The sequence below is a fragment of the Balaenoptera physalus genome (assembly GCF_965194825.1).
Source record: "Balaenoptera physalus genome assembly, chromosome: 5".
In the NCBI taxonomy this organism is placed as follows: Eukaryota; Metazoa; Chordata; class Mammalia; order Artiodactyla; family Balaenopteridae; genus Balaenoptera; species Balaenoptera physalus.
This window is the reverse complement of record NC_138884.1, coordinates 114112066-114136707: the sequence shown is the minus strand read 5'-3', so window position 1 is coordinate 114136707 and position 24642 is coordinate 114112066. Positions and strand designations below refer to the sequence as shown.

The following is a 24642-nucleotide window of genomic DNA, read 5'->3' as shown; positions in this document are numbered from 1 at the left end:
ACTTTGAGACCCTTCTGAGCACTTGATGCAAGCTTTGGCCCCCTCTGCAGAAAGGCAGACCATTTTGCACAAAATTTAGGAGGACCAAGGGCCACCATCTCCTGATGACACCTATCCAAGGCCTCTTACGATTAAGCCCCATCCTCACACCACCCCACATAGAACACTGGCCAGTTGGTGAATAATAGGTTCGATGTGTCTGCATTTTACAAGGCTTGGGACCTTCCTGCCTACCCTCTCTTACCCATCTAAGCAGGCTGTGGACAGTCTCTCGTACCCAGATTCTCTGACTGGTGGCCTCAGAATGCAGGTTTCTTCTGTTTGGCCAGTGAGAGACAGTATAGCCTGGGGGTTAAGGACACAAACCCTGGAGCCGGCTGGCCTGGCCCCATATTCTGGTTCTGCCACTTAAGAATTGCATGACCTGGAAGATTACTTTGTCTCCCTGCCTCAGTTGCATCATTTGTAACAGGGAAAATAAGTATATATTCCTTACAGTTGTTATAAGGATTCAGTGAGATGAATATACACAGAGCGCTTAGAGTGGGTCAGGCTTGACCTGAGTACTGTCAGTGTTAGGTGTTATCCATGGTCGCTGGTCCAGCACAGCCTTCGCCATGTAGGATATGTGCTGGTAACCCATGTGTTTGAGAAACAGGTGGGAGCTGCCAGGCAGCTGCCGTGTGCTGCAGGTCGGGGGATGGAAATGCAGCCCTGCCCCCCAGGAGCTCACACTCTAGCAGAAAATGGAGCACTGTCCTAACGTGCTCATGCTGCTGTATCCAAATACCATAGACTGCAGGGCTTAAATAACAGACATGTATCTTCTCACAGTTTTGGAGACTGGCAAGGCTAAGATCAAAGTGCCGGCTGATTCTGTTTCTGTTGAGAAGAATCTTTGCTGGCTTGCAGATGGCTGCCTTCTCCCTCTGTCCTCACATGGCAGAGAGAGGGAGCTCTGGTCTCTTCCTCGTTCTGTAAGGGGACTAATCCCATCTTGGGCGCCCCATCCTTGTAACTTTATCTAAACCTAATTACCCCCAAAGGCCACACCTCCAAGCCCCATCCCACTGGGGATTAGGGATTCAGCATGTGGATTTTGAGGGACCACAAATATTCATTCAGTCTGTAACAGGAAAATACGAGGGATGGTGAGTGGAGAGTTGAGGGGGGGGAGTCTGCATCTCCCAGGGGACTCAGGGAGCCAGTAGTAAGTGCCTGACAATTAGCTTTTTTGATTGTAATATAAGTGCCTGGCATTCAGCTTTTGATTGTCGAGACATCCATTTCAAAGACATCGTCTGAAAATAAACAGGTTGCCAACTAAACAACTAGATAAAAGCCAGGCTGCCCCACCCATGAAGTTCCCCTTTTTTGGAAAGCTCTGGTTGACCTATATACCTGACCTCTTGAGTGACCCTACTTTGCCCTCCCTGCACCTTTAATTCCTGCTCTTATTATGATTTAAATCCACCAACAAAGAGTGAACCAGTGAAACACTAGGCACCCCACCCTCGGCCATCCAAAAGGCAGGCCCCAGGGCCATGTGCTCTCTCTCTTTGTGACCCTGCTGTGTGGCCCGGGTGTGCCATGTACCCTCCAGGGCGTGTGAGTAATAAACCTTGTTTTTTCAAGCTCCTTGATGGTTGTTGCTGAGGTGAGTCTTGCAATCATAAGAACCACAAGGGCCGGTTCAACTTTGACATCAGCCCATCAGGAAGATGTCTGTGGGCGCTGCCCCAAGGAGCGTGGACCAGGTGAGGACCCCCGGGCATCTCCAGCTAGTAACATCAGAGTCCACAGGCTGAGCCAACACAAAACAGCCCTTTCCTGAGGAGGATCTTCTAAAGCCAGTCCTTGAAAGAAGACTCAGAGTTGGCCAGGCAAACGGGGAAAGGCCCTGCAGGTGGGTGTACAGTGTGTGCAAAGGCACGGAGGTGTGAGAGACCCAGATGCAGTCTCGTCGCGCTGTTTGGCACGGCCAGATCCGGGAGGCAGCAAGACGAGGTGGTGCCAGGTTTGCAGCGCCGTGCCAAGCAGGGTGGATTTTATCCTGCGGTCCACCTGCCTTGGGCTCATCACCTGCCCCTCTGTGTGCAGGAGCTCCAGGAGCTGGAGAGGAAGCTGGAGGACCAGCTGGCGCACCAGGAGGCGGCCCAGCTGCAGCGGGCCCTGGAGAGTCGGCAGCAGTGGGCAGGTGAGGGGCCTGGGCTTCTGCACGAGCCGGAGGAGGAGACGGATTCTGAAAGGCAGGTTTCGGCTGTCCTGCGACGGGCCCTGAGCAAGGGTCAGAAGCTACTGGAGCATCACCAGCAGAGGTGAGCCAAGGGCCCAAGGGCAGTGTGTAGGCTCAGTCCCCACAGGCCAGGGGGGCACCTGACCTCTCAGACTCAGCGGGATAAGGCCCACCTGGGCTGTCGTGCTCCCGTCTGAGAGGTCCTCCCAGCACTCAGGCATGAGCTGCTAACTTCGTAACAGGCTTCTTCCCTGACATCTTTTTATACTTCATTGTTTAATGTCTATTAATATTTAATTTCTATTGAATATTTAATATTGAGGTTTTACGGAAGATAATATTTTTCAGCTTTTTATTTTGAAATAATTATAGACTCACAAGAAGTTGAAAAAAATAGTGCAGAGGTTCTATGGCCCGTCACCCAGCTTCCCCCAATGGCAACATCTCACAGGATAACAACAAATTATCCAGAGCAGGAATTGACATTGGCATGATGCAGGCCTTACCCAAGCCTCACCATAAACATAATAAACATATTACATAATACATATAAACATATAAACATAATATTTATATCCTGCTTTTGTAAAATTATAAAACAGACAGAACCCCCTGATCTTTTTTGTTGTTGTTTTTTGCATTCTTTTTCAATTAATTAGACAATTAGCCTTTGCCCATGGCATTAAGAACTGTTGAAAAAAATATTTTTTCCCTTACAGAGTCTAGGTATTTTATTTTATTTTTGAGTTATAATTAACATACAAGATTATATTAGTTTCAGGTGTACAACATAGTGATTCAATATTTTTATACATTATGAAATGATCACTGCAGTAAAACCAGTTACCATCCATCACCATTCAAAGTTGTTAAGGTATTACTGACTATATTCCCTATGTGTATATTACATCCCCATAACTTATTTATTTTATAGCTGGAAGTTTGTATCTCTTAATCCCCTTCACCTATTTTGACTTTCCTCCCACCCCCCCTTCCCCCCAACCCAACCCAGCAACCACCGGTTTGTTCTCTGTATCCATGAGTCTGTTTCTGTTTTGTTTGTTCGTTTGTTTTGTTTTTTACATTGCATATATATAAGTGAAACCATATGGTATTTGTTTGTCTCTGTCTGACTTATTTCACCTAACATAATACCCTCCAGGTCTATCCATGTTGCTCCAAATGCAAGATTTCATCCTTTTTTACGGCTGAATAATATTCCATTGTGTATATATACCACATCTTCTTTGTCCATTCATCTATGGATGGACACTTAGGTTGCTTTCATATCTTAGCTATTGTAAATAGTGTTGCAGTGAACATAGAGGTACATATATCTTCTGGAAAACATAATTTCTAACAGCTTCGTAATTTTCCATTGTGAATATAATGTTGACATGTGAAGGACAGGGTGAAAACTATATATACAGCATGATTTCATTTTTGAAAACATACACACAAATTAACTGAAGAAAATAGGCCAAATTGTAATAGATGTGATTTCTGTGTGGTGAGATTACAGGTTATTTTAACGTATTTGATTACGCTTTTCTGTGTAAACACAACATCAAAGTGCAGTTCTGTTTTCCATTGAAATAATTGCATAAGAGACTGAATCTGTTTGATCAGAGGAAAATGCTCAGAGATGTTGACTTTGTTTAGACTTGATTTAGGATTTTAGTAATGTATTCCATGCTTCATGGAGGAAACTGCTGGTGATCAAGGTTTTTGTATGAATTGTACCTGCAGATTGGGTTTGGATTGTATTAACCAGCAGGAATGCAGGATGGATAACCCAAGATGCCAACTTTGATTGGCTGAGGGATAGGCTGGGAGGACCTCCCTGTGGGGAAGTCAAGAAGCCTGATAGAGACCTCGTGTGATAAGGTCCCACCCAGCCTCTGTGATCAGAGTCAGGTCCATCCTTGGGAGATGGTCCTGGGCCCGCTTCAACACAAGGGCACATGGTAATTGAAGACTCCAGATCTTGGTGTTCTTGAGCACAAGCATGACAACTAATACTGAGAATTTTCAAATTAGGATCACAGTTGGAGGTCAGAGGGAACGAAAAGTGCCCACCGAACTGAGCAGGCATCTTGAGACCGAAAAACAAGGCAGGCAGCTCCATACAACCAATGGATCTGTTTATCTAGGGTAACATACTCACAGGGTGGGATCAAGCAGACAATAATCCAGAAGGCTTCACAGCTGCATTCCGCACCACCAAGGGGCCATTGGGACAATTTTATAGTTAACCTAGGGTATGGGGGTAGGTGCTTGGAAATAGGACGTGCATTCCTAAGTCAAGATTTATGAATGGGTAACTAGTCTCATGGGTGCCAGGAATACTTCAGGGAAGGTTTTCATCCTTGTCTGGGGACTAACAAAGCATAGAGGCTACCTGATCCTAATGATTATTGAACAATATCTATTAACTACAAAGCCCTTGATGACAGAGAACTGATTCACTGTACAGTCCTAGGTGGGTCAGCAGAAGGACAGGAGTAAGGGCGGCCCAAGATGGCATCAGTTATGCTAATAGCCATGCAGATCACAGATTGCCCTGCAAAGCCACAGAAAAGTCTCCATGTGGCTCCCACAAAACTTCTTGCTTCGAGGAGCTCTCCATCCTGGTGAGCCCTCCCTGATACATTATTTGCAAGGTAATCTAGCTAAAAAGCAGCGAGCTTCTTCTGGCCACCTCTTTGGATGGATTTTTTTTTTTTTTAAATCATGTTGATTAGATTTGTGATCCTTTGTTATTTAAATAACTAGGATTTAAATAACTAGCTTTATAACAAAACTGGACTCATGTAGATTTTGTTTTCACTCTAGTTTGAGAGAGGAGCAAGAGAACAGTGTCATGCTTGAAGATTTGCTGGAGAATATGGAGACGGACACCTTTGTGACCCTGTACGGCCAGGTGAGAACAAGTTTGCCATGTCCTGGGTCCATCCCTTGCCAGCTCGTCACTTCACCCTTTTCTCAGAGTCCACGTTTCCTCACCCTCAGGATGGGGATGATAACACGAACCTTGGGAGCTGCCGAGCGGATCTGTGAAAACGCCTGGCCCAGGGCCAGCACATAGAGGACATTTGATCGGGGGTCACGGCAGCAGCAATGACAATAGTAATCATTGCCCTGGTCAGATTCTGTAATTAGGCAGGCACCCAAACCTTCTTCTTCTCAGTCTTAAGTAAGTTTAATATATGCAGAGTAGGTTCCACCAGGAACAAAGTTGGTCACTGAAATCTGGGCCATGTAAGGAGTCCAGTGAGATTGCACCCTACATTTCAACTTTTCTGTGTTGAGACTGGGTGATCTGTCTCATTCTTGGCCACAGCTGCAGCTCTCAACAGCCTTCCCAAGACAGAGCCCGGAGGCTATGTGCATAGAGCCATATGTAGAGTTACTTACATAAGTCTGCTACTAGTTGTGTTTTATGTGCATCTAAAGGTGGGCTTCCTGAGTTCTGTGAGTTCCAGCAAACGTGATTTGTGACAGTGGCTTATGCCAATCACAAGCCGTCAGGAGGTAGGTGTCGCAGCCCTTGCTTCAGTTCAGTGAGGTCACAGTCCTGTTCTGTGATTCTTGCCACCTCTCCTTCTTAGAGTTCCAGCCACTGTGTCTATGTTCAGGTCAAGAAGGTAAAGGTAGAACACAATCAGCCTGCTGTCTTTTCTTTCCAAGAAAGTACATGCCCCCAAGTCCCTGAAGTAAATTTTACTCACGTCCTGAGGAGACCCAGCCCGTGGACCCCCCGGCCACGAGGGAGGCTGCAAACCAACACCTCTTCCTCGACCTCCAAAGACAGCCAGCAAGGAGAAAGGGTGGGGACACTTTCAGGTGCCCAGCCAGCAGAATTGGCCACAGCTGTCCACAGGCACATGCAGCTTCCCACTTGTATTAGTTTCCTACTGCTGCTATAACAAATTACCACCAATTTAGTGGCTTAACAGAACACAAATTTATTATCTTCTAGTTCTGTAGGTCAGAAGTCCTACGTGGGTTTAGCCAGACAAAATCAGTGTCGGCAGGTTTGTACTCTTTCTCAGGCTCTGGGGAGAATCTGTTTCCTGCTCATTCTAGTAATTGGCAGAATTCAGTTCATTGCGGTTGTAGGACTGAGGTCCCCACTTCCTTGCTGGCTGTCAGCTGAGGGCTGTTCCCAGCTTTTAGAGGCATCTGCATTTCTTAGTTTATGGATCCCTTCCTTCATCTTTAAAGCCAACAAATCGCATCTCTCGGATGCCTCTTCCATTATCATCACATCTCTCTCTGACCTACCACAGCGAGGAAAGTTCTCTGCTTTTAAGGACCCATGCGATGATGAGGTTGAAACCACCTGCATAATCTAGGATAATCTCAGCTCATGATCTTTAAGCTTAATCATAAAGTCCCTTTGCCATGTAAGATGACATATTCACAGGTTCTGGGACTGAGGTGTGGACATCTTAGAAGCCATTATTCTGGCAATTGCACCGCACAGGAAGCCAAGGTTATGTGTCAAGGTCAGTGGTGAGTCTAACGTGCTCCTTCCTCTTTGACATGAGAGCTGACCTGGGCTTTCTAGATATTTACAACAAGAGAGGAGCACCCACCCATGGCAGGACCCAGGAGAGTACTTGCCACTCATCTCACTGACAGGCAGTTCTATCATCACCCCCTTACAGACAGGTCCTCCAGAGGGGAAATTGTTGCCCAATTCACACTGAGGAGCCAGGTGAAGCTCAGATTGGAACCCACATTCTTCCTACCCCACATCTTTCAGCCTGAGCTCCAAAGTGGGGGTGGGGGAGGGAGCAGAAGTTTCTAGAACACCTACTGTGCACTATCATCCCGGGTGCTCATATCTCTTATTCATTTAATCCTTGCAGAAAGCTGGGAAATGGGGACTATGTTCTCCATTTTTCAAATAGAGGAACCATGCCCAGATTGGTGGCGTGAGGGCTCCAGGGCTCACTGCCTCTCCTTGGAGCTCAGGATTCAGCCTGGGGTAGGTGACTACACAGGGTGTACTCTTTTTGCTCAGTTTCCCTGCAGAGCACATGCTGCCTCTGGCCTGGGTCTCTGGGGGAACTGAGCCATCTCCACACTCACTCTGATTGCCCACCCCCCCCAACCCCCGCTTTCTTCTTTGTAACTAAGAGAATTGACAGGCGGCCAAAGTGTCACATGTGGAATTTCATCCAGATTCATTTCTGATTTGTTGGCTCTTTTAAACTGTGAACTCTGCTAAAGAATTGGCCCTATGGTCAGGGGGTGGTTCTTCTCTGCCCCCAACCCTGTGCCTTGTAGAGTACCCTCAGCAAAGTCTACTCAACTGATTTGTTTCTTTTCCAGCCCCTGTGTATTAGTGAGGATTTTTCAGAGAAACAGAACCACAAAGACTTGGGGGGAGAGAGGGAGAGAGAGATTTACTGTAAGGAATTAGCTCATGTGATTATGGAGAGTGGCAAGTCCAAATAGGCTGGCAGGGTAGACCAGCAGGCTGGAGACCCAGGGAAGAGCTGATGTTACAGTTCAAGTCCAAAGGCCCACTACTGGCAGAATTCCCTGTGGCTCAGAGGTCATTCTTTGTTCTGTTTGGGCCTTCACCTGCTTAGATGGAGCCCACCCACATCAAAGCAATCTGCTTTAAGTCCACTGACTTAAATGTTAATCTCATCCAAAAGCTCCTTCAAAGAAATCTCCAGAATGATGTTTGTCCAAATATCTTGACACTGTGGCCCAGACATGATGACCTGTAAAGTTAACCATCACTCCCTGTTTAGAGGACTCCTGTATTTTACCTGTTTTTTCCTTGTACCAGGCGAGATGATAACCAGGAAGGCCCAGTTCTCCCTCCCTGTCTCCCTCCCTCCCTGTTCCTCCTCCTACTCTTTCTAATTACTCCTCCTCCCTCTCCTTCTCCTCTTCCTCCTTCTTTTTCTTCTTCTTTCTCTTGTGATCTCTCTGTCTCTGTCTCTCTCTCTTTTGTTTTATTTCCTCACGATTACACTGCCTTAGGGACAGCATAGTTTGAATTACAAAATTTGCATGAAGGATAGTTTCCACACGAGCACCCATGTTTTCATATTTATGCAACTTTGCCAACTCCTCCTTTTTTGCATATTTATCACAATATCAAAATAACACTCTCGGATGCCTGCTCTGTGCTAGACACATCACACATCATCCCAGTTAATGCTCACCATTGCTCTGGGGACCCTGGCAGTGGGAAGAGCCTCCCCAGGGCACTACTGCAAATCCATCAGCCCTTCTGTGATGGTGATGATACAAACAGCGGCTGATATCAGCCCAGCGTTGAGGAGAGGCATGGAGAGGATCAGCGCTTGACAGATGAAGAAACTGAGGGTCAGAGAGGTGATGTGACTTAGCCGGGGTCCCATAGCCAGTCAGTGGGGGCTGGTGTAAAATCAGGGTTTTTTTCCCTTTAAAGGTTCTACTCATTCCATTTCATGCTACTGCACAATTCCCTTTAAAGCAAAATATTTCCTAATTGCTTCATGAATAAAACGGGAAGGGGGTCCTCATTTAAAAATGAATGGTACTAACCCCACAAGGCAGGAAGTTTCCCTGTGCTGTGGGGAGAGGCTGGGACCCCATCTGTGGTCCTCACTGAACTCACCTCCTTTCTCCCTTGGCGCTCCAGCATGACTGCAGCCACTGTAGACAACAGAGTGGCATTCTTTTCTAACCACGTAAAGGATGACTTAGATTCAGCTTAAGATCTTCTAAACGGGCTTTGTTCTTGAATAAATATTGACTGTGCTCCTAGTAAGTGGCAAGTGCTATCCTAGGCACTGGGATTTTAGCAGCAAACAAAACAGATAAAGCCCATGCCCTCAGGAGCTGATATTCTAGTGGGGAAAGCAGGCAATCAACAAAATAAATACATAAACCAAATAGTATTTTATGTGGATTATGATCTCATTTTTATAGTCATGTCCATCCATCCATCTGTCCATCACTTCATCTGTCTGTCTATCCATCCATCCATTCACTTGTCTATTTGTCTACACATCCATCCATCCACCCATCTATCCATCAGTCCATCTGTCTGTCCATCCATCCATCCACCCACCCACCATCCATCCATCCATCCATCTATCCATCTGTCCATTTGGCCACTCATCCATCTATCCATTCACCCATCTGTCCATCGGTATACCCATCCATCCATCCATCCATCCATCCATCCGTTCATTCATCTACTTATGTATATGCCTAAAAATATTCCTGGAATGTGGTTTGCCTAATGGTACTGATAACTATTTCTGGATAGTGGCATTTGGAATAATTACTTTAACATTTTTGTGCTTTTCTACATTGTTTGATTCCTTAAAATTAGCAGTATTTCTTAAAAATCAAGGCAAGGATGAAATATGCCAAGATACACTGAAACAATGGAAATCCATGCCAGGTCCAGTGGTGGTGAAGCAGAACAGGAGAGAGGGACAGACAGGGCCTGCCGTTAAGCCTGGTATTTCTGCCACCACCTTCTGCATGAACAGCCGGTCCCCACATTGCTTTGTGATTCATTTCAGTCTCTAGAAGTGACCCACACAGATGCTTTTTGTGTCACCACCTTCAGGAAGACTTGACCCAGTTAATTGACCTGTGTTAAGGATTATTTTATTGATCAGAAAGCTTCAGAGCTGGGAGAGCCATGGCAGTGGGCCAGTGGGTCCCCACTTTCACCAGTGGGGATCCCAGTGATGAAGGGTTACTCCTCTGCCTCAGGAAGAAGTGAGTCTACAGGGTGTTGATGGCGTTTATTCATTTATTCGACCCACGTCTGTTGATGTTTTTCTCTGTGCTAGGAACCGGGTTAAATGCTGGAGGTAGAGAGGCATATGATGCTGACCCCATCCTAAAACCTCACTGCAGAGACACATGAGAAATTGGACAATTGAATTTGATACAAGAATTGGACAGAATACTGTTGATTAAAACCAGAGAAAAGCAGAGGAGAGGCATCTGTCCCAGAATGTGGGGTCAGGAAAGGCTTCCAGAAGCCCAACACTGGTGTAGAAACCAAAAGAATGAGTTGAGGAGAGCCAGACAGAGAGCACTTTGGGGAAAAGTGTACTATAGGCAGACGGAAGCACATGGGTCGCAAGGAAAGAGCTTGGTATTTATAATAACACTTTTCCCCATCACTGCACTGAAAGCATTGGTCAAAGTAGTAAGCAGCCCCATGTTTCCAAATCCAGGGGGCAAGTCCATGTCTTTGTCTTTCTTGATCTCTCTGTGGCACTTGATCCACAACCCTTTGCTTGAATATGTTCCCTTCTTGGCTTCCAAACCCTGGACACCTGGTTCTCTCCCAGCCCTCTGGCTACCTGTGGTCAAGCCCCTATGTTGGATGCATCGTGGCCTTTGGACGTTGGGAGCCTGAGGACTCGGTCGTTGGACCTCATTCCCTCTCATCTACATTCACTCCCTTACTGATGTCATCACCACACTGATTACCATCTAATCTTAGCTCCAGACCCCTGCCCTGAACTTGAGACTTGACATTGCCATTAGTGACTTAACCTGTCCAAACAGAACTCCAAGTGACTGACAGTCCCCTATCCCAGGCTTGCTCCACTCATCTCAGTAAATGACACCAGTTACCCAGCAGCCCAAGTGAAAGATGGTGGAGTCATCCTTTCTTCTTGTCTTTCAATGAACCTTGTTAGCTCTACCATCAAAGTGTCTCCTGCGTCCCACCACTTCTCATCACCTCCCCTCCACCACTCTGGCTCACACAGCTACCATCTTTTGCCTGAGATGCCACCCCTCTGCTACCTCACTTGTTGCAGATGGTTCATGGCCCCTGTGTCATCCAAAGTAATCTTTAAAAAATGAGAATCAGCTCATGCCACTCCCACTGCTTAAATTCCTGCAATGACTCCCCAGCTCACCATGAAGACAAGTCAAAATCCTCCCTACGATGAAAAGGTCCATATGAGCTGATCCCCCACCACCTGTCCCAACTTAACTGTTGTCACTCTCCTTCTCACACGGTCCATGCCAGCCACACTGGCCTCCTTCACTCTCCATGAAACATGCCAAGGATATCCCCACCTCAGGGTCTTTGCCCTTGCCTTCCCTCTGCCTGGAAAGCTCTTCCCTTCCATGTGCCCATAGTTCACTTCCTCACTTCATTCAGGTCCCTGCTCAGACGTCACCTCCTCAGAGAAGCCTTCCCTGACTACCCGTCTCAAATATCAGCCACCCCCGCCCCTCACCCTCTGTCTCTTTATCCTGCCTTGTTTTGCATCCTGGCAGCTACACTGCCTGATACGGTGTTTCTTTGTAGGCTTACCATCTGTCTCTTTGACCTGACTGTGAGCCTCGTGAAGGCAGAGACTTTGTCTGTGTTACTTACTGCTCTGCCTCCAGTGCCTGGAACAGGGTCTGGCGCCCAGTAGGACTCCATCGTGGTGTTGGTTGAATGAATAAATGTACTAATAATCTGGCACAGTGGCCCACCAAACATGTCTAAGTCCTAATTCCCAGAACCTGTGAATATGACCTTCTATGGCAAAGGGGATTTTGCAGATGTGATTAAGGATTTTAAGATGGGGGTGTTATCCTCGATTATCCCCGTGGGCCCTAAATGTAATCACAAGTGTCCTTACAAGAGGGAAGCAGGAGTCACAGCTTGAAGAGAAGGCCACGTGACAATGACAGAAGCAGGGATTGGAGGATGAACTTTGAAGCTGGAGGAAGGGGCCATAAGCCAAAGAATGCAGGCAGCAGCTGACGCTAGGGAAGGCCAGGGAAAGGATTCTCTCCTGGAGCCTCCAGAAGGAGCCAGCCCGGCTGACCTTGACTTTAGCCCAGTGACACTGATTTTCAGACTTCTGGCCTCCAGAACCGTAAGAGAATAAATGTGTGTTGTTTTAAGTCCAAGTTTGGGGTGATCTGTTACAGCTGCAATAGGAAACTCATACAAATACTGTAACAACAGCAACAACCAACACTCACTGAATGACCTTGATTTGTCAAGCACGGCACTTAGATGTCTTGTAAAGTCAGAATTCTTTTTAGGTGAAGGTAACAGAAATTCATTTCAAACTAGTTTGAGTGTAAACGAAATATATTAATACCCTGACTATCCCCTCAAAGAGCAGAGCTGAGCTCTGGGGGCTCAACTGGCAAAGGACTCTTTGTGGGTCTCTCTCCTTCTCTCTCTCCCTCCCCTGTTTCTTTGTGTCCACTAATAAGCTTATTCCACACAGGAAGTGACATGAAAGCTGACAGCCCTGAGCTGATGGCCTTTCAGCATCCAGCTCTCCTGGTTTTGCTGTATAAAGTGCTTTTCTCTCCTGGGTTTGCTGTGTAAAATCCCAGGGAAGGTCTCTGGTTGGCCAGGTGGCCAGGCATACCCACGCTGTTGCTGGGAAAGGGAGTTTGCCTTCTTAACACAGACCAGTTTTACACGTCACAGCTCATTTTGTCCTCACAAAACCTTTTGGCATAGGTATTACTGTTACCTCATTTTACAGATGAGGGAGCTGAGGCCCGAAGAGAAATAAAGACACTTCCCAAGGACACACAGTTCTGTGCAGTGGGGCTGGGAGCCAGCACAGGTTTGGGGGAGTGCAGAGCCTGCCTGTACTCTCTCTTTCTCCTTTTCAAACCTTTTTCTGAAATACCTTTAGGTTCACAAGAAGTTGCAAAGCTAGTATGGAGAGTTCCAGTGCCCTGATCCCTGTTTCACTGTTTCCCCGCATGGCTGCATCTTACAGGACCCTAGGACAACATCAAAACCAGAAAGTTGACATGCATATAAAATGCATGTATAGTTCTGTGTCATTTTACCGCATGTAGTTTAGCGTGACACCGCATTTAAGATGTCGAACTGTTTGGTCACCACAAAGATCTGTTTGTGCTACGCTTTTATAGTTATATCCACTTCCCCCCCACACCCCTAACCCTGGCCACTAATGCTCTGTTCCCCATCTCTAAATTTTGTCACCTCTGGAATGTTATTCACGTGGAAGTACAGCGGGGCCTGGCTCTTTTTACGCAGCGAAACGCCCTAGGGATCCATCCAGTTCTTTCCTTTCACTGCAGACTGGTATTCCGTGGCATGGCCATAGCACAGTTTCTTTAACCATCCACTGATTTAGGCACATTTCAGTTGTTTCCAGTCTGTGCTGTTCCCTATGAGCCCTATCGCCTCACCGAACATGAGTAGGAGGAGAAATTACTAATGGGCCCGGGCTGTAGCTGTGATGAGTGAGTGGAGAGTAGTTGGAAGGGATGGATGAAGCTTGGGGAATGTCATGGGGAGCCAAGGCTGCTGACCAAATAGATTTTTCTTGACAGCTCTGTGAATTTGGGAACATGTTTTCAAGACTGAGGTACTAAAATATTTATCTCCCTGGGACAAAAAGTCCTAAGACTGTGATCCATTAAAACTTGCTGTTCATCAAGGTTAGAGCCATGAGGCTCCGAGTCCCTGCGTTCACTCCTCTAGGAGCTGAGACTGGCGTCCTACCTGTCGAAGCTGACGATGCTGCCGGGGGGCACGCTGCGTTGGCTCCTGAGCGTGGCTGTGCCTGCAGCCTTGCAGCCCGAGCTGCTGGCCGTGCTGGATCCCGTGGGCCAGAGGCATCAGGACCACACAGCGGAGAGTGACGGCGGCGGGGCGCAGGCTGACCTGGGCAGGAGGGGGTGAGTACAGGGTGGGAAAACGAGATCCCTGTAGAGAGAACGGATGGGAGAGGGGAGCGGGACCACGGGGCACAAGCACACCCGCCTTCCCAGGGGAATTTCTTTGCTCAAGAAGCAGACAGCATCCAGGAGAGTCGCCATGCATCCTCTGTGTAAGTCATGGCAGACCCAAGTACTTTGTCCACAGCTTCTCTCTTCATCACCAATTCATTTCCCCAGTAGGATCTTAAGAGAATAAGTTGCCTTGGGCTGTAAATATGCCATATATGCATATTTACAGCCCAAGGAATAAATAATAAAGGAAATAAATAAATATAATACATACATAAAGGAAAAAGGAGAAAAAAAATATCCATGGTTCTGTCAGCTGGAGAAAATGGCTGTTAGCGTCTTGCTACCATTCTTCCTCCAGAACGTGTTTCCTCTGCTGGGTTTTATGAGTCTGTGCATTGTGTGTGTGTGTGTATAGGAATCCCAGTATATACAACCTTGTGTCCTGCTTTTCAGAACCTTATATCAGAGGCAAGTTTGCTTATTACCTTTCGACTCCTGTCCACGTGCAGACGTCTTTCTAATTATCACACTATTTTGACTCTACCTCTGCTGTTTTTATTAACAAATTAAAATTCATACTTTTCCCAGTTATTGAAACATCTCCATAGATATTATTTTTAACAGCTGCCTATTATTCCACTGAGGTGTGTAGCATAGTGTATGTAACTGTTACCCTCTTACTGGACATTTAGTTTGCGTTCATTTTTCCTCAGTTATGAATAATGCTGCAGAGCTACTTTTTTAGGGTCAAATTTCAGGTGTGCGTTTGATCAGTTAAGGGTCTTTATAAGGCAAGACATGAAGCAGGGCTGTGGATAAGGTGGGTTTGGGGCAGCCAGTGGTGCCACTTGAGAGCAGAATTTGTTGGGGGTGAGGCTACAAGGAAAGCCACGACCAGACCTGAAAGTGTTGAAGGCCAGGCAGTGAAGCTGAGGTCCTCAACCAGGACCCACAGGAGGCTGGGGATGGATGTCTCGGAGCCCATGAGTCTGCCAAAATGGCATGATTGTGTGGAAAGGTGTGTATGTACATTATTTTTCCTGACTCGTAAAGGGGGTCCCTGACTCAGCTGAGGGCTAAGAGTAGGGTTAGGGTGAAAGGAAGGATAGGAGCATGGGAACAACAGCTGTTGAGCAGGGGTGGGAGTCCACAGGGGCTGGGACGAGCATTCCTAGAGGTGGTGGGGACCACCATGAGGGGCTGGATGTGCGTGTGGTCACAGGAGCTGGGGTGTGGGTGGGGTCAGGGCTGGTGTGGGCGTGGTCAGAGGGCTGGGTGTGGTCAGAGAGTTGCATGTCTCAGCCTGGTTTCTCTCCGTGCACAGTCAGGCAAGAGCATGAAGATGGCAGATGTTGGTGGTGACGCTGGAGCAGGAATGTGCAGGGTCACAGCGACGTCACCTCTGCCTGAGGGCTGCCCACGAGGTCCTTGTTTACGGGCTCCCCTTCGGCCAGTTTAGTTTGGGAGACTGGTGAGCCGGCATGGGCAGGTGGGTGTGGGACAAAGCAGGAGCGCCCAGGTGGCTTGTCACCAGGAGTGTGGAGTGTGGGCATGCCCTTCTGTAGCCCGACCTCGTGGCCAAGTAGACTGGATGACGTCTGGAGTCAAAAGCCACTCACCATAGCCTCTGAGGGCAGGGCAGTCACTACTCCTGTGTCCCGAGCGACTGGTGCCTGGGCACACCATCAGTTCAGAGTCTTGGGTTTCAAGCAGCAGAAACTGACTGATGAATCTAAGCAAGAAAGGGTGCGTGAGGGACCTGTCAGGATCCAGGACGAGCTGTACGCCAGGTCCCTGGATGGGCAGGACCAGGAGAGCACGAAGACCATCCTCTCTGCGTGCTCCCTTCAGAGGACCAGCCTTCTCTGCCCAAGAGCTAGACTCCTGGGACAGAGAGCCTGGCCCAGCGTGGGCAAGGGTCCTTCACCCCACCAGCTGGGCAGTGTGAACCAGCTGAGGCAGAGTATGAACTTGGCCAGAGGCAGGCATAGACAGGACTCTCTCCTACACTGACCTTTATTGACTTGACTTGAGCCCAAGCCTGCGAACATCTCCCCACCCCGTATTCCTTATACACTGTCCCTTCTTTGGTCGAGAATCACACTCCTTCACGTGGCATGAGGACTCCCTGCCTCACCCACCTTCCAAGCCTCCACTGTGCCTTCTCAACCTTCTTATTCACATATTCATGAACACTTACTGAGATCCTCGTATGTCGACTGTCTTAGGCACTGGTGTACGTGGGAGAGTGAGGGACAGTCCTGCTGCATGGAGTGTCCACTCCAGTGGGGGAGATGGACTGCACGCAAGCCGAGGCAGAGAGCCCATTCCTTCTCGAATGCTCCATGCGTTCCCTCTGCTGGGACACCAAGATTCAGCTCAAGTGTCCCACATCGCGGCAGTCTTCCTTTATCTGACTGATGTCACCTGGTACCTGTCTGTGACCCCTGGATCGGGGACCCCTTGCGGCAGAGACTGTGTCTTGACTCTGCCAGAAAAGATGCTTGATCAGTGTTCGCAGAGTGAGTGAGAGAACAAACGTGAAAACTCCCAGGGTTTCTCATGTCAGCCAAAGGTCACACTGAGGGAGGGGGTCCCCATCGTGCTTTTTAAGATTATGCATCACTTGAAGATTCTGTTCTTTTTGAAAAATATAAGAATGCTCCCTTCTTGCCTTCAGGAAACATCAGGGCTGGTGGCAAGCCTTTGAGAGCAAACTTCGAGGAGAACTGATAAGCAGAGGATTAGAAAAGATGCGCTGGGCTCACAAGAGGAAGGAGAGGTAACGAGGGCATCTGCTCAGGTGGGCTGAGGAGGGCAGCCAGACCGCCTGTGAGCTGGGAAGGGGAGGCGGAGGGGACCACAAAGGGAGGGTCACTGCAAACATACCAACATTCCTTCCCTAAAGACCGCAGTCTTTATTCAAAGTGGGCTTAGTATGAAGTGAAGTAAGCAGAGAAAGACAGATATCATATGATACCACTCATGTGTGGAATTTTAAAAGTAATACAAATGAACTTATTTACAAAACAGAAAGAGACTCACAGACGTAGAATACAAACTCACGGTTACCAAAGGGGATAGCGGGGGCGGGTTGGGGGAGGGATAAATTAGGAGATTGGGATTAACAGATACAAACTACTAGATATAAAATAGATAATCAACAAGGATTTACTATATAGCATAGGGAACTATATTCAATATCTTGTAATAATCTATAATGGAAAAGAATAACCTATAATGGAAAAGGTGCACTTTGCTGTACACCTGAAACGAACACAATATTGTAAATCAACTATACTTCAATTTTTTAAAAAAAAAATGCAAAGTGCGCTTAGTTTACGAGCTGAAGATAGCCGCCAGCTATCAGTGGGAGAATGCTCTCCTGTCATTTATTAGCATTTTAATTGCAGTATTTATTTTAACTAATGGCTCTTTTTAAATGGAATCTCATTAGAAGGAGAATAATTCCTTATAGCTGTTCAGACTTTATAGTTTACAAAGCCCTCTCCCACCTTGCTGCACTGAGCCTCCCCACTTTCTGGAAAGTGGGGGAAATCCCACGGCCACGCTTCACCAGCTCAGGGAGGTCAGAGGAAGAGACCCCTTGCCTGCAGCTGTTAAAAGTGACCGTGGAATTTAGGGCCATTTAACCAACCCCTTTATTCCCCCGAACTTCCAGGCCAGCACTCTTCTCACTCTCTCGAGTGCCTTCTCTTTCAGCTGTGGTGATTGCACACCTGGAGAGCAGAGGAAAGTTAGAGGCAGAGCGGTTTTAGGGTGCTGCAAACAACAGACCAAGGGTCTCGCGTGTTTCCCACTAGAGATTCGGAAAAAGGGTAACATGAGACACAAGAGTTACATTAGCCCATTTAACACACAAGGTTAAAAATGTGATAACCAAAGTGTGCTCTGGAAACAGAGGATGTCCAAGAGAAGTGTCCTGCCCCTTCCATAATTTCTCAGGGCTCCGGTGAAGCCGCAGAGACAAGCTTCCCAAATAGTCCCTGAATAAAAACCTGGGAGCCATTGATAACGGGCCAGGTATCAGAATTTAGTCCCAGAGAAATTAGATCCGGATATTGAGCCCAAACCAAGAAAATTAAATTCAAGCTGTATAAATGTAAAGCGCTCCACTAAGGAACGGAAGTCAGTTGTTCTAGATTAGCATGGGGTGGGGCTGCTGAATGCCTTCCTGGGCTGCACTGACACAAGTGGGCGAGTACAGATCAGGAGAACCCTGGCGCCACTGTCTTGGGTCACCGTACTCGCCTTTTTGCCTTGAGGTGCTGTGTACGATGGTGGGAGGAGGAGAGACTGTGAATCAGTCCGAGTTGCCTTGAGTCCTTGCTCAGATCATGCAGCTGCCGGGGCAGGAGTTCGTGGTGAGGGGGATGGAGCCTCATTAGCCACGCCTGTTCAGGAAGGGCCCACGAGCCTACCAGCGGCCTCCAGTAGGTCGACCCCCAGTGACCTGGCCTTGTCCTGCACCGCTTGGGCAAAGGACCCTGTGGCTTTCAGGTTGTATAGCACTCTCAGAAAGAGTCAGAACCATTATGAAGAGCAGCCAGGATTTAGGGGCTGGACTGCTTATGGGCAAGGTTCCAGCCATCCTTTTACAGGATATTTCCAAAGCGTGTTGCCCTGTTCTATTTCAAACACATTTTACCTAACTTCTAACTGTTGCTTTATCATCAGGTTTTATCAGCCTGCTTTTAGTGTGAGGCCCACAGGCAGGGGTGTCCTAGGAAATGTCTCACAATTGTCTGGGGGGAGATGGGAGCTCTGATTTGTAGCACTTAGTTTCCGTGGTGTGAAACACTCCCACTGTGGCTGATTCCGTGCTGACGATATGATGACAACAGGCTCACAAAACTCCACAAAAGTGAACAGTCATGAGTTGATGAGAGCTGTCTGCACCACCACTGCCACAGGCTTCAGCTAATCTCAGGGGCAACCTGGCAACCACAGGGAAAAACCTTTCTTTAAAAGACACTTGATTGGGGCCCCAGGGACAAAAGGGGGTTTTCCTAGAGAACTCTGTCAGGACACTTGGGAGAGTCAGTTGCCAAAAATGTCGTATCTGATCTTCTGTTCTTCCTTTAGCATATTAAAGAAGACGTGTCCCCCTCTCAGAGAGAGGGTGATATTCTCTGGAAAAGGAAGTTGGCCACACCTGTCACTGGAGTCCATTGGTGAACTGGCCCCGGTGCCCATTGTAGGGGCAGAAACCATTGATTTATTAAACACGGGCGAAAAGCTCTTCATCTTCAGAAATCCAAAGGAGCCGGAGATCTCACTGCACCTTCCTCCCAGGAAAAAGAAGAAGAACTTTCTGAATGCCAAAAAGGCCACTTGGGCCTTGGGCATGAACTAGCCCAAAGGAAAGCTCCAAGGAGTCTGAAGCCAGAAAGATTTGTTTCCTCCTGCCCACATGGGTGGGTGTGTGTGTGTTTATAATGTACAACTTGCAGGTATTCATTGCACTTGCAGGGGACACATCCATCCACTCTCCCTCCCTCACCACGACTTTCATGGGCTCAGTTTAATCTGGTCCCATGAATTCCCAGATGGCCCATTCCCTTCAGCATCGCAAGGGACATGAAGAGACAGGGGACCAGCCCGTGAACCCTCGTTGCTTTCAGTCCCACCTTGCTGAGGGTCTGGAGGAGCCCCAGGCCCCTAATTCACATCCCCGCAACACCTGGCTGAAGAGTGGGCTGTGTGTTGAAGGCAAGGCTCTCTCTTCTCTCACATTGTGTGTTTGTTACATATTCTATTTTTATCAAGGGAGCTTTTGAAAATCATTTTACCTAAAGCTCTTCTCAAGGGAACTTGTCTTTGCTTTCTGTAGGAACCATTTATTTTTAATCCCTTCTTGGGTTTTGGCCCCCACGTTGTGATGTTCAATGGAAATTTGCCCTCCATCTTTCCAGGGGTCAGAAGATGTGCCAGCCACTGGGCGATACCATATCCAACTCAAATCAGGAAACTCAGAGGCTTAAGAAGGTGAGGGGATTTAGGCAAGATTATAAAGCCAATAAGTAACAAAGTCAGGACTCCACTGAACTCCTTACGGCCCCAAACCCTTGTCCCTTCTCCTGGACTTGGTAAATGGACACATACCGGCCCTCAGGTGTTTGCCAAGAAACTGACTGCACACAGGTCCTCGTGTTGCACAAAGTGCTTTCCTGTGCCCTGACCCTCTCCATCCTCACAGTGTGGTTGGATCGTTATATGAGCTTTTCTGAGAACCAGGCAAAGAATACAACTATAATGGGTCTTTCCTAAGCGTGGGAAATGATTAGGCAGGGAATCCTGTCACCAGCGAGAAGAAAAGGGATTCTGATGAAGCATCTCCTACATGAGAGTTGCTCCTAGACCCTTACAGCTACTTGAACCCACTTCTTTTTTTTTTTATACGGCAGGTTCTTATTAGTTATCCATTTTATACATATTAGCGTATATATGTCAATCCCAATCTCCCAATTCATCACACCACCACCACCGCTGCCACTGTCCCCCCTTGGTGTCCATACGTTTGTTCTCTACATCTGTGTCTCAATTTCTGCCCTGCAAACCAATTCATCTGTACCATTTTTCTAGGTTCCACATATATGTGTTAATATACGATATTTGTTTTTCTCATTCTGACTTACTTCACTCTGTATGACAGTCTCTAGATCCATCCACGTCTCTACAAATGACCCAACTTCGTTCCTTTTTATTGAACCCACTTCTTAATCCTTGACAATACCCAGCAGATGGAGATCACTACTCCCATTTTACAGCCAAGGAAGCTGTTTTATTGAACCCACTTCTTAATCCTTGACAATACCCAGCAGATGGAGATCACTACTCCCATTTTACAGCCAAGGAAGCTGAGACTCAGAAGGTTTAAGTAACTTGCCTGTGATCACACCACGTGTAAGGGAGGAATCCTCACTTTGAACCCAAGTCTCCTAGCTTTCAAACCCTTACCTGCCATGAGACATCGCATTGCCTTTGGCAACCTGAAGGCCAAGTCTTATTTGCAGTTTCCCATCAGCATGCGTGCAGCATGGTGATCAGGGATCTTTGCCTGGAGTTGCGCTTCTTCCAGGGGGCAGCTGTGTACCATCGTAGTGGCTGCCAGTTGGCCATATCTCTGCATTAGCAGATATGCACAAGTAAGCAGTGCAAATGCAGGAGAGAAGAGTGGATGGGGTCAGTTTTCCCATCAGAAGCTCAAGTGAGAAGAGAGAGGAGAGAAAGAGCAGTGATTTTCACACAGGATAGTGGAGTGGGAAACGCATGGTCTTTGGTGTAAGCTTACTTAAGTTCAGATGCTGCTCTGTTGCTCGTGAGCTGTGTGTCCTGTGGAAGTCACCTGACCTTTCAGAGCCTCATATTCTTCATCAACAAAAGGATGATGAGAATCCCTTGTTACGAGGATTAGATGAAACTGGATCAGTAAAGTGTTTGGTGGTGGTGTGCACCTGCCACATCTATGTCCTTCTGTATTCCTTGAAGGTGACCCATCTGCCTTTCTAATAATTTCCTGATTCTAGGACTCTGCTAGAATTATGCATGGTTGAAAGTAGATTGCACATAAGGATTCGAAGAAATAGCTCAAAATTGTGGGCTGAAGACTGATTGAATAGATTATTAGCAACAACAGGAGGTGCTCAAGCTATTCAAAATACAGCATTTGAACCTAATAATAACTCCTTATGTTAATACACAAAGACTAGCTATTGATTTAATTTCTCTAAACTCACTGCATGAGAAACACAAAGATGTGATAGGGAAATCTTGTGCTCCTGGAATCAGGTAGCTCAGGTTTAAATCCTGGCTCTACAACTTTTAAGCAAGTCACTTTACCACTCTGAACCTGTCTCCTCATCTGTAAAACAGGCGTCCTAATACCTACCTTAGGGTAGGGATGTCACCAAGAGTGCAGATATTGGATATTATATAAAATGTTGGTGTTCAATAAAATGTTGATATGCAATAAATGTAGCTTATTTATTATATTTTTACATACTCACAAAATTGAGCTTTGTGGTTCCTTTCATTCCTGTTTTCACCCTACATGAAGACAGTGACCCTTCTAGAAGGGTTGCACCTGCCACAATACATGGAAGCCTATTCATAAGAGAGAAGCTCCAGGGAACTTGAATTGAGAGGACTTGATTTCAAGATTGGGCTCCATTACTTATAAGTTGGGAGAATTTGAGAAAATTGCTAAACCTCTCTGAGGCTCAGCGTCCCATGGATTATGTCTTCTAAGAGTTCAGTCTAGTTAAGGTGACAGACACAAAAATAAATCATCATTAAGTGCAAGGGATAAAATAGAGTTCTGAAAACCATGCTGTGGGAATTTGGGAGTGAGATGCAACCTGACTGGGGATATTTGGGAACAGCTTTAAGCTTTTGACCCCAAATCTTTATCTCCAGACTGGACTTCCTCTTGGACTCCAGACACATTTGTCATAGATGCCTGTCCAACCCTGAACCCATTGGCTTCCTATAAAACCTGTTCCACTATGGATGTCCCCTCTCTGAGTAGATGGTACCAAGTCAGAAGCCTACAAGTCATCCTAGACATCTTCCTGTTTTCAACCCCCAAATATGATGACTACGTCTTGCTGATTGCACTACTGCATTAACCTTCACATCTATGCCCTCTTCCTCCCCTCCACTCCTTCCCAGGCCACGTCTCTCCTGGATGGTGCCAGCAGCGTCCCTTCTCTCCAGGTTGGCTCAAGCCAGTTTGTTCTATGGTAGCCATATCTGAGTCACTCCCTTGCTGAAAGACCTCCAAAAACTTGTCAATGCCTACAAGACCTCCATGAATTGTCCTCTAATAACCTTCCTACCTGTGTCTATAGAGGAAGCCTCTACTTTCCAGGGAGCCATTGATTGGCAATGAGACACAAAGAAGAAGGTGTGTCTGGGATTGCCTCCTGGATCTGCCATTTACTCTGTGGCCCTAGAGAAGCTACCTAATTTCTGTGAACCTTTGTTTCCCTCACCTGTTTTATAGGATTAATGAAGTGATACTGTAATGTGTCTGCTACAGGGAACACACAATAAATGCTAGCTATTATTATTGTCTTAGAAAGTTTGTAAACAGAGGAGTGACATGATATGATTTGTTTTAGAAAGGGACTCTAAAGGTCTTATGGAGGATGGGCCAGGAGTAGAAGCAGTTACTTGGGCTTTTTATTGGCTTCTGTCCTCCAATACACAGCTACAGGTAGGGAGTGAGGAGATAATTCTACTCCTGCTTTGTGTGCGTCCTTGCTTGTCTGGCCTTTGTTTGCCAAAATTACCAGCAACCACTCCACCACCACCAACAACAACACTAACACGATTACTCTTGAGTTTGCCTTCTCTGGATCAGGCACATCACTTGAAGATTTATCTAAATTTTTCCTAATCCTCAAGAAGACCAGGTAGAGGAGATGTTATTATTCTTATTTGACAGATAACCTGCTATGAAATGACCTTACTCATCATTAATGTATATGGGAACCACCATTTCTCACCCACCTGAGAGTATTTCCTCCTTAATCTTACTGCACCCCAACTTCATTTATGTGGTAACATGTTCAGGGGAAGGGAATTCCTCCTCCAGCCCCAGGAGATGAACCATCACTGACTCCCAGAGTTTCCTTACAGGCTGTGGGGGGTGATGCTAAAGATCTCTGCCTTTTATTTAACGGGGGTGTTTAGACCATTATATTTAATGTATTTGTTGATATTTGCCGTATTTGTTATGTTTGCATTTTAATCTACCAAATTGCTATTTCGTTTTCCATTCTTTGATATGTTATTTGTTCTCTTTTTCCTCCATTCCTGCCTTTTTGATATTGAGTATCTCTTATGATTCAGTTTTATTTTCTCTGTTGGACTATTATCATACTTTTTTTTAAATTTTATTTATTTATTTTTGGCTGGTTGGGTCTTCACTGCTGCGTGCGGGCTTTCTCTAGTTGCTGTGAGCGGGGGCTACTCTTCGTTGTGATGCGCGGCTTCTTATTGCGGTGGCTTCTCTTGTTGCGGAGCACGGGGCTCTAGGCACATGGGCTTCAGTAGTTGTGGCGCACAGGCTTAGTTGCTCTGCGGCATGTGGAATCTTCCCAGACCAGGGCTTGAACCCGTGCCCCCTGCATTAGCAGGTGGATTCTTAACTACTGCGCCACCAGGGAAATCCTATCATATCTCTTTTGTTTAGAGGCTGTCCTAGGTTTTACAATGTACATTTTTTACTTATATTCTGTCTTCAAATAGTATTATGTACCTTCACATATAGTGTAAGAATCTTGCGACAATATACTTCCATTTCCCTTCTCTATCCTTTCTGCTATTGTTAACCACATTTTTGCTTCTATTTGTGTTAAACTCCCACGTACGTCAATGATATTTTACTTTTTATATGCAGTTATATTTAAAGACATTTAAAATTAGAAAAATATGTTTTTACAAATATTTGCAACTTCTGGTGCTCATTTTTCTTTTATGTGGATCCATATTTCCATCTTGTATCACTTTCCTTCTGCATAAAAAATGTCCCATAATATTTCTTCTAGTGCAAGTTTTCTGGTGATGAGTTTTCTCACACTTTGTGTCAAAAGTCTCTTTATTGCCTTCATTTTCAAAAGCTATTTTTAATGAATATAGAGTTC

General features: G+C 46.5%; 1 protein-coding gene across 5 annotated transcripts in view; it reads left to right on the top strand.

Annotated features, from left to right (window-relative positions):
- The window catches only part of EVC2 (EvC ciliary complex subunit 2), a 144927-nt gene extending 124161 nt beyond the window's left edge, over positions 1–20766 (top strand). For 2 of the 5 annotated variants that reach the window (XM_082462748.1, XM_082462751.1), the window contains 5 exons: positions 2101–2318; positions 5072–5159; positions 13719–13915; positions 16650–16751; positions 19076–20766. In XM_082462748.1, coding sequence (XP_082318874.1) covers positions 2101–2318; positions 5072–5159; positions 13719–13915; positions 16650–16751; positions 19076–19346 — 876 coding nt within the window. In that variant the 3' untranslated portion in view covers positions 19347–20766. Of the gene's footprint in view, positions 1–2100; positions 2319–4389; positions 4498–5071; positions 5160–13567; positions 13656–13675; positions 13916–16649; positions 16752–19075 lie in introns of those variants that run through there. The other 3 variants (XM_082462752.1, XM_082462749.1, XM_082462750.1) reach the window with 3 other exon arrangements.
- The last annotated feature ends 3876 nt before the right edge of the window (positions 20767–24642 follow it).